This window comes from Eucalyptus grandis, chromosome 1 (genome assembly GCF_016545825.1).
Source record: "Eucalyptus grandis isolate ANBG69807.140 chromosome 1, ASM1654582v1, whole genome shotgun sequence".
NCBI classification, from domain to species: Eukaryota; Viridiplantae; Streptophyta; class Magnoliopsida; order Myrtales; family Myrtaceae; genus Eucalyptus; species Eucalyptus grandis.
In genome coordinates, this window is record NC_052612.1 from 34,221,910 (window position 1) to 34,238,568 (window position 16,659).

At 39.8% G+C, this 16,659-nt stretch overlaps 1 protein-coding gene across 1 annotated transcript; it reads right to left on the bottom strand.

Annotated features, from left to right (window-relative positions):
• Positions 1-4,098: 4,098 nt before the first annotated feature.
• LOC104434531 (omega-hydroxypalmitate O-feruloyl transferase) lies at positions 4,099-7,898 on the bottom strand. The gene is made up of 3 exons (XM_010047440.3): positions 7,774-7,898; positions 7,243-7,691; positions 4,099-5,163 (listed from the first exon to the last, which is right to left on the bottom strand). The coding sequence occupies exons 2-3, from the start codon at positions 7,672-7,674 to the stop codon at positions 4,303-4,305; spliced, it is 1,293 nt and encodes a 430-aa protein (XP_010045742.2). The 5' UTR covers positions 7,675-7,691; positions 7,774-7,898; the 3' UTR covers positions 4,099-4,302.
• Positions 7,899-16,659: the final 8,761 nt, after the last annotated feature.

A 16,659-nucleotide genomic window follows, 5' to 3' on the forward strand; every position in this document is an offset into this window, starting at 1 on the left:
AGTATCAGAGCCGACTCCTGATTACCCGTGCCTTAAGGGGAGAGAATCTGACGATTCACATCCGGAGCAATACGGAGGGATGGATTGAGATCATCTTGGCAATACGCGGGTGAGGCTAAGGGCATGTCTCCCGTCCCACATCACTTAGGGGGGAGTCTTAGGCTAGTTTATAAAGGTTTTGGTCCCTTTAATCTGTATAACGCATTTTAAAGCCATGAGGACTCAGTATCCAAAGCGGACAATATTATACAATGGGGCTTGGGTCGTTACAGTTTGCGTCCAACAAAGTCGAACCTAAGATGCTAGTGCCCATGCACAAAAGTCTCACACCCAAGCTTGGGCATATCAAGGTTGAGGATTGGGACCTTCGTGCCCATGCTTGGGTCCATTGAGATCGAGCCTAATATCCCTGATGTCTATGCCCATGTCCTTGACACCTAAGCTTGAGACTCTAGTGCTCAAACTCAAATCCCCCACATTTGAACTTAGATATGTTGAGATTGGGCCTGAGACCCTAGCGACAATCCCTAGAACTAGACATTTGAGCTTGAGACCCCAGTACCCATGCCCTGATCCTCTACGCTTGAGTTTGGGTCTTAGGCCTAGGACTGGGTCTTGGCCTAGGATTTCACTGCCCTTGTTTGAATCCTTGTGTAGAAATTGGGTCCTTAGCGCTTGGACCTAGGTCCATTGAGGTTGGATTCAGGACCTAGGTGCTTGTGTTCGGTTCCTTGACTAGGCATAAATTACTAGCATCTAAATCATGTATATTTATTTTGAAAAATCATATAAGATTTTCCTTTTCAAGTGATGAAAGATATTTTTTGATTAATTTTCAAATTCCACTAAACATAAAAAAATTATTATTTTATTGAAAAATGACTTTTTCAAAAACACTTTTCTAGAAATATAACATTTTTCAAAAATCAAATGGTGCAAAAAATGAATAATTTGGATAAATTTTCCTAAAAATGATCCCTTATATTGTTTATAAAATGAATGACTGAAATTTTTTATCATTCACTAAATGTTCAAACACATATTGTTATTGGTAATGAAAATACTTTTCATTGACTAATTTTTTAAGTGATACAAACAATCATTTTAAGAAAAATATATTTTAAATCACTCATTTTCTGCAAAATAAACAGAGTCCCACGATAACAATCCATTTTCTCACGATTGGTCTTTCATTGAAACTTTTTATGGGTCAAACCGACCTTTACTACTAAGCCAAGGCGACAATACTTTCGCCTTGTGGAGCCGAATCTTGTGTATATTGTTGGTTTAAGCTCAATATATTATTATCTTTTATCAAAAAAAAAAAAAAACTTTTGCCTTATGACGCGGAAACGATCCCCCCCTCCCCATTTAAACCCTCCAATCTCCAATAGTTTACAGTGTCCATTTCAAAATTGTAAATCGAATTGCAACATTCATCGGACACATCCTCTTCGACCGAGACCAAAGATGAGTAGAAATTCAGTGAATCTCGTTCCATTCCAATAAATATAAATCCTAATTCGAATCCCTCGAATATATCATGGTCAATCCGATTGATCCATTCCTCTCCAAAGTCATTTTAAAAGAGATCCTCAAACTATCATAAAAACCCGTCGAGCCTGGGCAAACCGAACCCAAGACACGATTCCTAATCTCGGAAATTCGTCCTCTGCCGAACGAGGTCAACCGTAAGGAGTCAAAGTCGGACGATGTTGGACCTCCACCAACGCCTCGTCGGACACGGGAGTTGGGCCACCAACCCGCAGCGACCGAGCGTCGCCGGCTCAGCCGGTTGGTAAAGCCACCGCGGCCAGGCCCGGCTCGGCTCGGCTCGGCTCGGAATGGGGGGGCCTGCTCAGATTGACGTGGCGGCAACTGAAAACTGAAAAGGCCGTGGGGGGCACAAAAAGTGGGTGTAGTTGGGATTGGTGGAGGCTTCGGCAAGGTGCGGTCTCCCATCAGACCACCCCCCGCGCTGTTCCCACGACCTCAGGTCACCGCCACGTGCCATCGCCCGGGAGTTGGTGGGTGACGTGTCGGTGCCCAGACGACGAGGATCCCCCACTCACCCAGGAGGGGCTTTTGCCAAGTTCCGCACTGGCCTTGACTCGTTTCATGGAACAATCATTCACAGTCACAGAGTGGTGGGACCCACGTAGGCCACGTGGACATCAATTTGTGATATTTGAGACCATGTCCCTCCTGGGATTTTTTATTTTTATTAAAAAAATGTGAAAATCATGTCATTACCCTTTTAATAAAAACTTGATTGAGTCTGACATCTTCTTGGGACTTTTTAATAAAAAAAAAATAAAATTTGAATATTACGCCATTAATCCTTTGATAAAACTTGACTAAGTTTGATCTCCTATCGACAAAGGGAATTAATCTCTGGATGAGCTGTCTAATGTTGGGGGTATCATTTATATCAGTGGATTGAAGTACCCAATTCGCGATCGGATCTGCACGTGAGGCTCCTTCCTTAAATGTACTGTTTCGATATCTTTGAAATATTCTAAATGTTTTCTTGGGAAATGTCTTAAATACCCTAAGAGAGCATGTTAGATTACTCTTGGTCATTGGATTGGTAGTGACCAAGCATGGCCTGGGCTCGACCCACATTTTTCACTGGGCTTTCTTAATGCTTGGAATCCACGCTCCTTTTTGTCAAATGCTATGGCGTACTCGCACCCTTACAATACACGAAACCCGATGCAATATTGCCATCTCGTTTTGTGAGGTAATTTTTGTTAAGTTGCTCACTTTGTTTTTGGGCCTGCTACTCCAAAAAAGGGGGAAAAAAAGAAACCCATTTTCAAGATCAAGATAAAATATTGGAAAAAGAGGGGCTCGAGGATAGCGGGCTTGCCTTTTTTAGTTGGGTCAATGGGCCTTGATTTGAAAATTTAAACTTCAATCGAGAGAGCCCAAAAAGGGTCCCTGACTCATACGATGAAAAAACAGACTTGTGCGGTGAGCATGGATTCAAAACCGCGACCTTCAGGTCTTCTAACGCTCTCCCATCTGAGCTATTCCCGCCAGTTGGACTGAAAATTCAATCACGTAATTTAAGGTGGGATTGACGTGACGCCAGTGACATGATGCCAAAGCGAGTGTCCTTTCAAGAAACTCGACATTTCTTGAGCCCATTAAACATAATTAGAACCATTCAAAACAATCTAAATAAGCATTGAGACTTCCAATTTATCCATGATAGACACTTTACTAGTATAAATAAAACCAATCCAATAGTCGAGAGCAAATATGGACAAAAAAAGGAATAAAAAAAAGATTTCAGGATCGAAATACCTTAAACCCGACCGGAAAGAATAAAAAATCAGAAAAAAGAAAAGAAAATGAATCGGTCAGAAATATGACGAAACCGATCCGGTCTGAACCGGTCAACGATTGGTGCTGACGTGGCAGATGACGTCAATAGAGCGGAGGAGCTTTGGCACGTGTGGGCGCGTGTTGGTGGAGAGGCGTGTGCATCCAACGTGCTGATCCTTTGGATGATGTGTCCGGTGGTGGTTGGCGGTGAAATTTCTCGAATTGCCTCAGCAGAGGATGGTGAGTCGTGGGCGTGTTGGTTTTTCGAAATACATGGTGGAAGGCCTCCATATCACCACGGAATGGTGGCAGGCTCCAGGGGTTCGAGAGGCAGTGGTGTGTGTGGCGGCGTTTGATATCCGTTGGTGACGAAATTTTAGGACTTGAGTGAGGGGTGAGCCTGATGGTGGTGTCGATTTTTCAAAATGAGCATCAAAAGTATGCCGAGTAACAATTAAAAACTTCAGTCTTGATGGAGAATTGAGAGTGACGCATTTGGTGTGCTTGGCATTCGAGAGGTACTAGCATGTGTGGTGGCATTCGATATCTGTTAGTGATGAAATTTTAGGACTTGGTTCGCTTGAGAGCAGAGAATTTGATGATGGTGTCGATTTTCCAAAATGAGCATTAGAAATGTGCCGAGTAGCAATTAAAGGCTTAAGTCTTTGTGGAGAATCGAGAGGGATGCGGTTGGTGCGGTTGGCATCGAGGCAGCCACCATGTAGTAGATTTGATTTGCGCTCCTCAGATAATAATGATTCTGACACCAACTTGATATTTATGATTTGTGATAAAATAGAGGACAATGTGATATTTTCACATTAGCAAATGAAGAATACAAGCCCTCCCTTATACACAGGGCGAGAGGCAATTAAGCTTTAATTACAATTAATATCAAACAATAAATCTCAATCTATACAAGAAACATTTGAAATCAAAAATCGTTATTGACTTATTATCACTCAGTCTTTAAACTTGGACCAGCTCTTCAAAGGCGTTCATGGCCGAGAGAGGCAAAGCCAGCACCACCGCGATCCCCTTCTTCCCGTCCCCTTCCGGGAAGTACACGCACAGCTCCCTCCCCAGGTCCCCGCACCCGAACTGCGACGGGCCGCCCCACCCGAAGTCGGACATCCCGTAGGCCAGCCGAGTCCAGGAGCTGATCACCAAGGTGCCCACCGACGAGAGCTGCGGCTTGTACACACCCACAAAATCTATCCTCGACCGCACGTACTCCTCGTCCAGCAGCTCGAGCGCCTTCTGTATCTGCTCGACAGCGAACGAGATGGGCCTCTTGTGCAGCTCCCCCGCGGAGCAAAGGCTCGCGGTCGTGACCACGGCGTTGCCGAAATAATGCTCGGGCAGCGTCTCCGTCTCGAACTTGGACCTGAAGTCGGCCATTATGCGGAGCTTCGTCAGTTGGTGAGGCTTCATCCTCAGCGCCTCACTCCACGCGCGCCACACCAGCGCCGTGACGGCCGCGAAGCTCGAGCAGCACTTCACCTTCCCCTCGGACAGCACCAGCTTCTTGGTTGCCGCGATCCTGTCGGCGTCGAAGACGAAGAGCTTGTGCACCAGCGGGTCTCGCTGGTACAGCGACTCGGTGTCCGACGCGTCGGCGATCTGTACAAAGTCGTCGTAGGGGTACTTGATCTGGGGCGGCACCCGCGACTTCAGCCGGGTCCGGTCGTGGAAAGGGACGGTCGTCACCGGCTTCCCTCTTGCGATTTGGGCCCACGAGTTGACGAAGTTCATCCCGGAGACGCCGTCGACCAGGCTGTGGTACATTCCAACTCCCAGAGTGAATCCACCGCACTTGAACTTCGTCACCTGATCTCCAAAACCATCATGCAATAAATCATCTAATTTGTTATTAGGAAAAATGACGTCATCTTCGATATAGACACTTGCAGACAATCAACAGTCGCGGTAGAAAAAGCGTGCCTTTTGCCTAAAAAATGGGAGAAAATATTCGGCACACCTTACTTGCCAAGTGAGCAGTAAATTCCTCTATTCATTGATTGATGTACGGGCGGGGGGGGGCGCGGCGGGCGGTGTGGTGAGGATAAGTGAGGATAAGTGAGGATAAGTTGGTGTTGGTTGAACTCAAGGACTGATTTAAGAGAGTGAGAGTAAAAAGGGAAGTTGTACGCATCGCCGGAGGCTACCTAGAGCCACATGGCAGCTCTCAATCCTACCCATGACGGTCTCGTCCCTTCTTTCAATTTGCCATTGAAGAAACAAGAAAGCTTTTCTTTTCCTGGTCGCAATCTACCTCGTCATCAATTGCATCATCATCATCACCATAGCCGCTTCCTCCAAGTTCCAGAAGAAAAATAAACAACATATAAAGAACTCTCTAATATGGTTAAAACGAAATCCAAATTATCTCCTGTTTCTGAAGATGCTAGGAGTGTTTATCGAAAAGAGAAGGTGAGTGAGGAAAGAAAAAATGACCGAGAAGAGAGACGGGGGAAGAGAGTAACGGAGGAGAGAGATAGGGTAATGGTGTTTATGGAAGAGAGAAGGTGAGTGACGAATGGGCTTCTAAAAAATCTGAAATGTGGGCTCCGCCGGATATATGTCGATCTATGAATGAAATGATTTATTGCTAACTTGACAGGTAAAATGTGCCCAACATCTTCTAAAAAAATGCACCAATCAATGCCTCTCTATAGCCATAGCATCGTTGACCCATCATATCCACATATCTATATATGATAATTTTTGTCTAGGGCCCTTTATTATTCAAAACATATGGTTTTACCCTTGGGTAAAAGTATGGATTTTTGACCTCCCAAAGTAGTACCTAAGACCATCGAATTCGTATCGTCCTTCAATCAAGCTATGAGCATCCATGCTGAATATTACGAGTTTCTTCATTTTCTCTCAAAAAGATAATTTTTTTTTTTTTTTTTTTTTGGTCTTTGGAGAACCGAACTGCAGTGATACCGCTATAAACCCCTGGTGACACTTAAGCATGAGGACCCACCACCCCGAGTCACACTTAATACACCTAGCGCCTCCCCTGGGTTTTGAATTCTTCACCTCTAGGCCGAGGATCAGCAAGGCCTTATCCAGCGGAGCCACCGCGGTCGGTGGTAAAGATAATATTTTTTGTTTCAATATTAGTTTGAAATAGAGGTGCTATCATGAAGCATTCGTCTCTCTCTTATATACCAAATATATAAGCATAATTATGACAACCAACTTAAAAGTCGAAGGAATTATATTTTTCTCCATCTCTAATTGCTGGGAACTTTCTCTAATCATGTGTTCGATTGGTGGATTATAAATATTTGAACATCACCTGCATTTTTAACTTAATTGAAGTTGCACTTGGGTGATGTTTATATTTGTAACCAGCAATCAAATCCTCCAATTAGCTTGGAATGAGGGAAAACATAATAGCCCAAAATAAAATACCAAATAGAGTCGGGTCAACTTATGATAGAAAGCTTGGTTAGAGCATAAACACAAAAATCACACATTTGCCAGTTAGTTTCATAGCACTCTTTCGGAAAACATATATATAATTTTTTTTTTTCCCGACAACATAGCAAAAAACCCAAAAACAGAATAAAGCAACTTTTTCTTTATGTTTTCTCTTAATAATCAAGCGGCAGAATGAAGTTGACACACTATTTCTTCACTATATCCGCAGTACAACTACAGTTCTTAATTACATCAACATATAATCGGAAATTAAAGTATTTGATTCCACCAAAAAATTAAAAGAAACTAACTATATGCACGCCATTTATGCTTATTACCTCTTCAAGATGTATTTGAGTCATTTGATCAACTTTGTTTGTGGAAATTCTTCGTCGTTCATGCATGTTAATCATTTTATAGTGTTGCAACACTCTGAAGTGAATAAATAGATCTAAAATTATATATTTCCCCAACCTGTGCAGTTAGTAAGGGTGTTTCGAATATGGTTTTGGCCTTGGGATCGGAGTAAATAAGTTTGTTGGTGACGTCGGGATCGGGAACTCGGATATCGCCCAGCATGTTCATGCTACAATCAGCCTCCGCCTCTACAAATGGCACGCCCTTCTTTGTCAACTCCACGATGAAGCCCCCTTCAGGGCTCATGGCCATGGAGCCAGTAAATGGATAATAATGGACCAGAACCTTCGACAAAGCTTGTCTGAGCACGTCCCCGACAATGTCGCTGCCTTTCTCGTAGCGGTAGATCGTCTTCACCGTGAAGGGAATGGCCTGGTCGAGGCTGGACAGGAAGTAGAACCCGTTGGGGATCTCGGACTCGGGATGGACCATGACGGGCTCGAACTTCCGAACAGTCATGTTGCCGCCGTTGATTGTTAATGCCTCCATTATCACTTTTGAAAAGCCTGCACATTCATAAAATTCATGAGCCAAAAGCCGACCGGACCCCTGGAAAGATGCAAGGGACTAAAGTTTAAAGCCACGCACTTTTAGCGCATACACTTAGATACAACAGTTCGCAAGACTGGTTGTTTTCTTTACGCAGTGCGAGAAGGAAGATGGAATGACAATTTATATAGACCGAGGAAGTAGGTGATGGACTGATATGTTCACGTCATAAGAGGAGGAGGAACATGTCTTGCTAGGAAAATTTGACCAGAAAAATGGTCATTCGTGAGGGAAGTGATGAACAGGGCCACCTGTGGATATAAATAAATTTGACGGAGTTCACCAAGCATGTGTATTTTTAATACATCTACAGTCACGAACTAGGTTTGCGTATGTATGACTAAGTAGCTTAATAAAAGTTGGTATAGATGGAAAAAGAAATTTTATTGTTGGGATGAATTATGCGTGTTTCCATACAAATTAAGAAAGATACTGAAATTTTACTTTTCTTATTATACAAAGCCTTTCACCGAAAATTAGGTGATTGCTTTATCGAGATAGAAATCTCTTGTCTCCTAATATAATCTTAGTTGTTATTTCCTCCATTGGATGGCAACATGTGCACCCCTCCCCGCTCCCCCCTCCCTCTCTCAATAAGTCAAAATTACCCAAAAAGTCATAAATTAATTACAATTGTGCCAATTTAGTCATAATTTTTTTTTTTGCCAATTCAGTCCTAAACCATTTACATTTATGCCTAGTTTAGTCCATGTGGCTAAGTTTACGGGTTGGCGCTGATGTGGTATTTTCAAAATAATATCTTAATATATATTTATTTTTTAAAATAATTTTTAATAATTTTTTTCCCTTTTCTTTCCCCTACCCTTAGCACTGGTGAAGGTAGGATAGACTGAACTGGCACAAATGTAAAAAATTTATGACTCGGTTGCAAAAAATAAAAAAGTTTAAAATTATTGGTATAATTGCAATAGGTTTAAAAGTTTTTTTTGGTAATTCTCCTGTCCTCCATGGCGTCAGAATTTGAGTCTTGGTATCAAGTCTGACATCAAACTCTACCATCCGCGATAAGCTTGACTTCAACAACACGAGAGAAAGGAACGGTTAGATTGTGGGTCATAATTTACAGAAACATCCAGGGGTTCCTTATAAAAAATATTAATGTGTATAGGGAAAAAAAATGGAAGGCATTGACCGAATTGTTCAGTAAATCCGGTCTGTCGACTTTCGTTCATACATCATTTCATCTTACTTTTTAAAGCACCATTTTGAACCTTGAGTTTTGGCTTTGGCTTATATGCTTCTACGACACCTCTACCTGTCCTTTTCTGTGCCTATTATCGACTTTGTTAACTTGGTCAGCAGAGGAGGAATATATTCTGGTTAGGGAAAATCTGACTAAAAGAATGATATCCTGCGAGGCAAGAAAAGAACAGGTCCTCTTTCGAAATTGGATTCGACCCCACAGAACCCTTTGCCTGCTCATTCAGCACCATCCGTTTGTTTAAATAAAGCTTAATGCACCGTTGACCTGAATAATTTTGACAAAGGCACTTCACCAGATAAGTGTAATTTTTTTAAGACATGTACTAATAAGTTTGCTTACGTTGTGAACTATTAACTTACTGGATGAGATTAGTTTTATGTATGGGGCGGCCGACAACATGGACTCTGGCGTGCATTGCGGGTCAACGCATTCCGGTCATCCTTTATTCCGGTTCCTATCTGTACAAGCAAAGAAAAGGTAAAAAGAGAGAAATTTTTATTCGTTGAGATGAATATTGCATGTTTCCATCCAAATTCAGTATGAGGAACATATGGTGAAATTTCATTTATCCCTGTACAAATAGTCCATAAGCTAAAATTGGGTGATCGTCTTATCAGGATGAAAATCTGCCATCTCCTAGTGCAGTCTTGTTTGTTATTTCCACCATGAGATAGCAACTCTTTGTGCCCCCTTACTTTACATCGATTACTTTTTTAGCCACCATTTTGAATCTTGAGCTTTCGTATTAGACTAAAAAATTATCCTCTCATCAATTGATATATTTATATGAATTGTCCATTTTGTCTCAAAAATGCTTTTATCGATGAGGAAAATTTGAAGGTGAAAATGCTCACAATTCACAACTGAAAAGGAGGCAAATAGATTTTTTTTTTTTTGGTTTTTCACCTTCTCAAAAACAATTACAAGACTTTCCTTTAAATAGGATTGTTACATGACTATTAAAAAACTCTTAAATATATCTAGCATTCCAAGAAATAGAGAATTCATAAAACATTGAACTTGACATAGGAACACTAACAGTTACAAAACATTAACTGGACAATGAAACGCAAACAGACTCTTAAAAGCAACATTATGATAAAGACTTATCAATTCATGCACCTGTCTTGGAGCCAATTAGATATCGACATCAATCTTGTAAATTGACGGCTAGGTAGGAATCAACAACCGTTAAAATTGACAACTTATTTAATGAATCAATAACCTCTTTGCTTGATTGGTCACGTCCAAAGGATTTGGTTCAACTACTAACATTTAAAACACCTCTCCCCTTCGTTTTTTGTGCCTACCGAAGGAGGGCTGATCGGTCTTTAGGTATGCAGTTCAGCTCTGAGATTAAGATAGTAAGCTTTAAGTTTGGGATGCAAAGTAGTGTATGGCTAAATAATTAGAAGGGTTCTTGATCATTTTCTTTGAAAAAATGAAATTAAATGGTAGTCGCGTTGGTTGAGAGTCTCTCCCTTATCGCAGAGGTTGAGAGTTCGAAACCCGCAGTTACTAGCGATTTAAGTGGGGGGCCCTGGTGGTGGGTTGCTGGGTAGTTTCCTCCGATGTATAGGGGCCTGGCCCTTAGGAGCCGTTCGGGCACGGGGGGTTCGTGGTGGAGTCCTCGATTACCAAAAAAAAAGAAAAGAAAAAAGAAACGATCAACTTTCTTTTTGAGATATATATGGTTTTTGTAAGGAATCATTCTGCACATAATATAGCGACCCAAATCAATCTTGATACTGAAACAAATAAGGTGTGAAGACTTCTTCAAAGGGTGATATCGTGCTGAATTGAATTCTTCTTCAAAGGGTGATATCAGAGATGTATCAGTGGGTGTAGTCGAAATTCATTAAGCAGCATTTGGAAGCGACTTCTCTGCGGGCTTAATCATCTTCCACCAACCCTAATGTCGTGGCATTCAGATGCTCTGGAATAAACTGGAGCAGACGATGAAAACCATGGATTACTTTGACCCAGCAACGAAGTGCCTAAGAAATGATTTGATCAAGATTCTGATTCGTCCCGGCCCAGCTTGCGTGAGAAAACGCACGCCATGACCAAGGGCGATCAACCACCCTACTGGTCAACACAAGATATTGAGAATTTTCGTATGAACAAAGATAAGTTCTATGGCGGAAGATGAAGATCGAGGGGGGTTGAAATGAAAGGTGGGTGTGGTCTGGGGTAGAAGAAGGGTGGAGGGAATTAACCTTGAAGAATGAGTATGCGGCCAGATCGACCCTGAGAAAAGACGTAGAATATAATCTCTGAAATCAATCGAAAAATTAGGAGATACGAACTTGTAATTCAACCCTTGGTTATGTGCATGTTGATGCTTGACACAATGTTGGCTTTCTATATACTTACGTGAAAGCATGTTGGTTTATTGTAGCAGGATCAAAAGTGTTTGAGACGCTCTTGTAAGTTGGGAAATATCCGAATGTCATACCTACTACATGTAAGTTAGCAGCTCGAATCTTGCTATCCGTGATAACAAGTGCGTTCGGGGAAGCCTTGTAAATAAGCTTTGGGCCTCTAGAGGTTGTTGGGTGAAAGTTCGGGCGTTTGATAAATAAGTGCCGCCGGGCTAATGGTCACTGTCATTCTCAAGAATAACGAGAAACATTCCACATGAACATAATTTAGTGAGAGGGGCAACCGATAATCCATGTATGGTCCTTTTGGTCCGATTTCGGCCAATTTTTTCTACTCAAAAACTTAGTTCAGGCTATGTGTAAATAATTTTGTAACTCTTACTCTAAACCAGATAAAGAAAAATAAATTAAACACGTCTGATATAGATAGTGTTGCTATAGGAGAACTCCCCAGTCCAAAAAATAAAAAAACACACTTTACATGCTTGTTTTGATTCAATCGAATATTTGTGGTTATTTTAATCATCTATATAGATGAAATACTATGCGGAATTTTATTTCAAAAGAAACGAGCTACAGCTACCGGAGGGAATTCTTGTTCATGGTTTCGCACCGTGTTAAGTTATTGCACAATCTAATGACCTCAATAAAGCTCATGTAAGAAGATGAAGAAGACGAGAGGAAAGGAAGCGTGGGGGGAAATTTCTCTTCTATTTCAGTATATTCACACAATGTACAGAACGTGTATTATAGTACATGTTGTATGTAAATAAAAGGAAACAATATTATATACAAAATCAGATCCGATATTAATTAATCTTGACTTGTGCAATGATATCTGAATGATTCTGTTGAATATCCTTGTGTATCTTCAACAGCTCATCTTCCATTATCGTCTTGTTAGAATGATCAGCTATAATAGAAAACATTGATAATCTAGTAAAGAATGTGGCACGTTCTGAATGTCTTATCTCATTGATTAACACATGTGGATCACTCTAACTAGTTCGTAACATGTTTAAGATGATATTCAACTTCTAAAAAATTTTCAGATTCAAAAATCATATGATGTATATGAATACTAAATTAAGTTCTAGGGAGTTAGGTCAGTGGGTGAAGCTTTAGATGCATGTCTAAAAAATTTAGTGCGTTTTCGTGTTGTGACTGGAATTTTTAAGAAGAAAATTAGTTTTAGCTGTTTTAAATAACATGAAAAGATGAGGATATCACGAATGAATTATTTTAAAAAAGAATACAAATATGATGTAAAAAATATAAACTAAGGAGTTAGGTCAGTGGGTATTTGTCCAAAAATTTAGTGCGTTTTCGTGTTGTGACTGGAATTTTTAAGAAGAAAATTAGTTTTAAATGTTTTAAATAACATGAAAAGATGAGGATATCACGAATGAATTATTTAAGTAAAAAAGAATACAAGATATTTTATAGAAAAGCTTTATAGCACCTAAAACGAGCAAATGAAAGGAAGGTCAGTGAGTGAAAACTAAGATGATAAGGTTTTCAAGTGTCCTTAAAAGAAATTTGTGGTGTCACCCTCGTAGGGATTACGGATCACTTCATCATTTCTCTTGACAATTTTTCCTTGAAGAACTTTGACCCTAAAGTCGCTTTGTCAAAGCTTAAAGCTTCGGCTCTGGAGCATTTTTGGAAAACCGGTATGAAGGAATACATTTAGTTTTCCTACTTTGCGCTCGGTTACTTTAATCCCAAGTTGACCCTCCATCACCGGTAGAAGGAAAAGCCTCAGTGAGTCTTAGGCTTGCTATCTGCGACCTCAGCCCAGCCACCTGAGGTCTCGACGGCGTGGGCTATTGCCGTCGACGTGGCTTGGATCGCCACGGATGTTGCCTAAGGATGGTGGGTGAGAGATTGATTGCTTGCTAAGTGGGAGGATGGATTAGCTCATGGAGATTCAACCATGACAGTAGATTGCCCTCTGCAGTAGTCAAAGAGATAATATTCATCTAAAGACAATTTAAAAAAAAAAAAAAAAAAACATATATTCAAATATTAAACATGGGAACGTTGAAATGCCCGTCACATGTTTTCAGCCAATGGCTTCGCCTGCCCTAATAAAAAAAGAAAAGAAAAGAAAATTAATAAAAAAATTAAAAAATTTCCACATTAATGCTGGCCGTGCCACATAGACAACCAACCTCTATATTATTATTTTCTAGCAAAAATTGATCGGATTGACTTAATTGATAAATATTAAAAGGTTTATAACTTAATTGATATATTAGGACTCAATTGGCATAATAAAAAATTTAGAACTGAATTGATATAAATAAAATAGGTTTATGATTTTTTTGGTAATTTTTTTAATAATAATGGACCAAAGCCTTGGACAAAGTCTGTTGGAGCACGTACTCGACGTCGTCGCCGCTTTACTCATAGCGGTAGATCGTTTTCATGGTGAATGGAATTACCTGGTCGAGACTCGACAAAGGGTTGGACCGTGACGGGCTCGAACTTGTGCACGCCCATGTGCTGCCACTAATCATCAATGCTTCTGTCACCGTAGAGGAGCCTACAAATGATGAAACCCATGAGTCCATGACACAAAGGTTCACTAAAGAGAGGGAAATATTGCGTTAAGTTATTCTATTGGTCATATAATGATATGACATAACTAATCACACTCTGAAAGTTGTATGAAAATTCGTGTTTGTTAATAAAAAGAAAAGGATTCCAAATACTTAAAATGTGATTTTGCTTGATCTAATAAATTTAGTCCATCAAACGCTTGATTAACTAAAATTAAAGTCACAAAAGTTAGAGCTTAAGCTGATGTTTGTCTTCCACACGAACTTTCAAAATAAATTGAGGAAGTAGGTAAAATGAAGTTGTCGCGAGCTGGTATTTAGGATCGCAAATTGTGCGACACATAGGTTCCTTTTGGGTCTTGGTTGGATGCTTTAGCTCAGCCTTCCTTGATATATCATTCATTAGTCATACTCCGATTTTAGGGAGAGAAAGTATTTAAAGAGAGAAACTCAGAGCTTAGAGAAGGAATGTACTTCTATTGCTCAAATGTTAGAAGATATAAATGTGGGAAAGGTCCATAAGGTCTTTATCTCGTATTTCACCATATAATGGGAGGGTTAATTTCCTAAAAAACCCTAAACTTTAGGTCTAATCTCAAATTTGCCTTTTTTTTTTTTTTTTTTTTTTGTCTTAGAAAGAAATCTCAAACTTTAGGTTTAGTCTCAAATATGCTCTAAACTTTTCTTTGGTCTCAGAAGAAACCCCAAACTTTAGGTCCAATTCCAAATCTATCCCATTTATTTTTTTGTCGAAAAGAAACTCATCTTTTACTCTAGTCCTAAATTTGCCCCCGTTAATCCCTTGTTCAAAGTCGTGGATAGTCATCCCTAATTACTATATCCTAGAACAATTTTATTTTGAAGATAAATTTCCATGTCATCTTATTGATATGTATTTATTATCGATGTTAAGTTGGGATTGGATCATGGAGTAGATTTGAGAATAGATTAAAAGTTGGTTATTTTTTTAGACAAAATAAAATTCAGGGCAGATTTGAGAATTTGATCTAAATTTTATGGTTTTTTCTGAGACAAAAAAAAAAGTTCGGGATAGATTTAGGACTTGACCTAAACTTTGAGGTTTTTCCTAAGACAAAACAAAATTTGGGGCACATTTAGGACTAAATCTAAAGTTTAGAGTTTTTTTAGGAAATTGGCCCTATAATGGGATGAGATCTCTATATTTTTCAAAATTTTTAATCAACCAAAAAGGCAAAACTCCATTTGGAGAACACGGGGGGTAACGTACCAGATTCTTTAGGCACTACAAGGACGTGAAAGGAATTTGGAATTGAATAACTGCAGTACATTGGTTCCTCAATGAAGAACTTTATCAGCGAAATCATCGGATCCTCGCATGTTTCTAGATAAAAGCTAGGGGGGGTAACGTACCAGATTCTTTAGGCACTACAAGGACGTGAAAGGAATTTGTAATTGAATAACTGTAGTACATTGGTTCCTCAATGAAGAACTTTATCAGCGAAATCATCGGATCCTCGCATGTTTCTAGATAAAAGCTGTCCTAGCTTAGGTGGAAAAATTCAATAGAAACCTTTATAGGCGTTTAAATATATGCATAAAACTTCTTGATGGTGATACGGATGCATGAGTGAAAGAGCATGGTTTAGTGACTTGTAAAATAGATATAAGATATGATCGGACAAAAGAAAAATAGATACAAAAAATTATAAGACAAATTCTGATATGATATTTAATAATATAAGTCGATGAGTCATATTTGAACACATAAGCAGAGTTTGCGGTATCTTTCATATTGTACTTGTGAAATTATTCTTCCTATTTGCCATGCTGCAAAGCAATAGCCCGAAAAAGTGGGGGGACTCTAAATGCACCAATTTCATGGAAAACCATCAATTGACACGGAATACTTGTTCACCCCTCTCAAGTTAAGCCATAACAGCTAAAACACAAAAACAAGAGATAAAAATGCACCCAAAATCTGCTAGAGTTGATTTCTGTAATACGAGTCAAAAAATGCCTTCCTTAGCAAAAGCCCAAAATGAAGTGAACACTCGGTTAGCCACCATACACAGTGAGGAAGCACGCTATGTTTTATAACCAAAAGCTTCGGCATGTCACAGAGATAGACAATGTACCACTGAGTAGTCTGAATACAAACTGTCAGATTGTGCCTAAAATATTCTTGGTCTGCTAACAAAATGATACTTAGCTTGTGATAGACAGGACTTGAAGACACTTTTTGGTTTTTGGTCTGAACTTCAAGAAACTTCTCGGTGCAACAAAACCAACCAAAATGCCTGTCAGAAAACAAAGTGAAAGCAAGTAGAATAGAGAGAATAGAGAGTAATGTATTCTGTGCACTTCATTGATTGTTCCAATGTACAAAGAGGATTAAATAATGTACAGAGGATGTTTAATAAAAGGAAAGTATATCAGATCTAATCTTAGATTGATACAAAAATAATCAATTACAATTTGGAAAATACATCCATCACAATCTGTGCATATCTTCGGCATATCTTCCAACACTCCCCCTCAAGCTGGTGGCTTGTATATGTCTAAGACACCTAGCTTGCTTAGGAGATATGCATGTTGCCGTTGACATAAAGGCTTGGTGAATATATCTGCAGGTTGTTCAGTAGTCCCAATTCCTCTTGTTTTGATTATCCCTTCTTGAATCTTCTCTCTAGTAAAGTGACAATCAACCTCTATGTGTTTTGTTCTTTCATGTACTATTGGATTTGCCGTGAGTTTAAGTGCAGAATCATTA

Excerpts from the sequence above, each read along its gene's own strand:
- LOC104434531 (XM_010047440.3), bottom strand. The coding sequence starts at position 7,674 with ATGGAGGCATTAACAATCAACGGCGGCAACATGACTGTTCGGAAGTTC. Across the intron at positions 5,164-7,242 it reads CACCCTTACTAACTGCACAG|GTGACGAAGTTCAAGTGCGG; the intron begins GTTGGGGAAATA and ends TTTGGAGATCAG.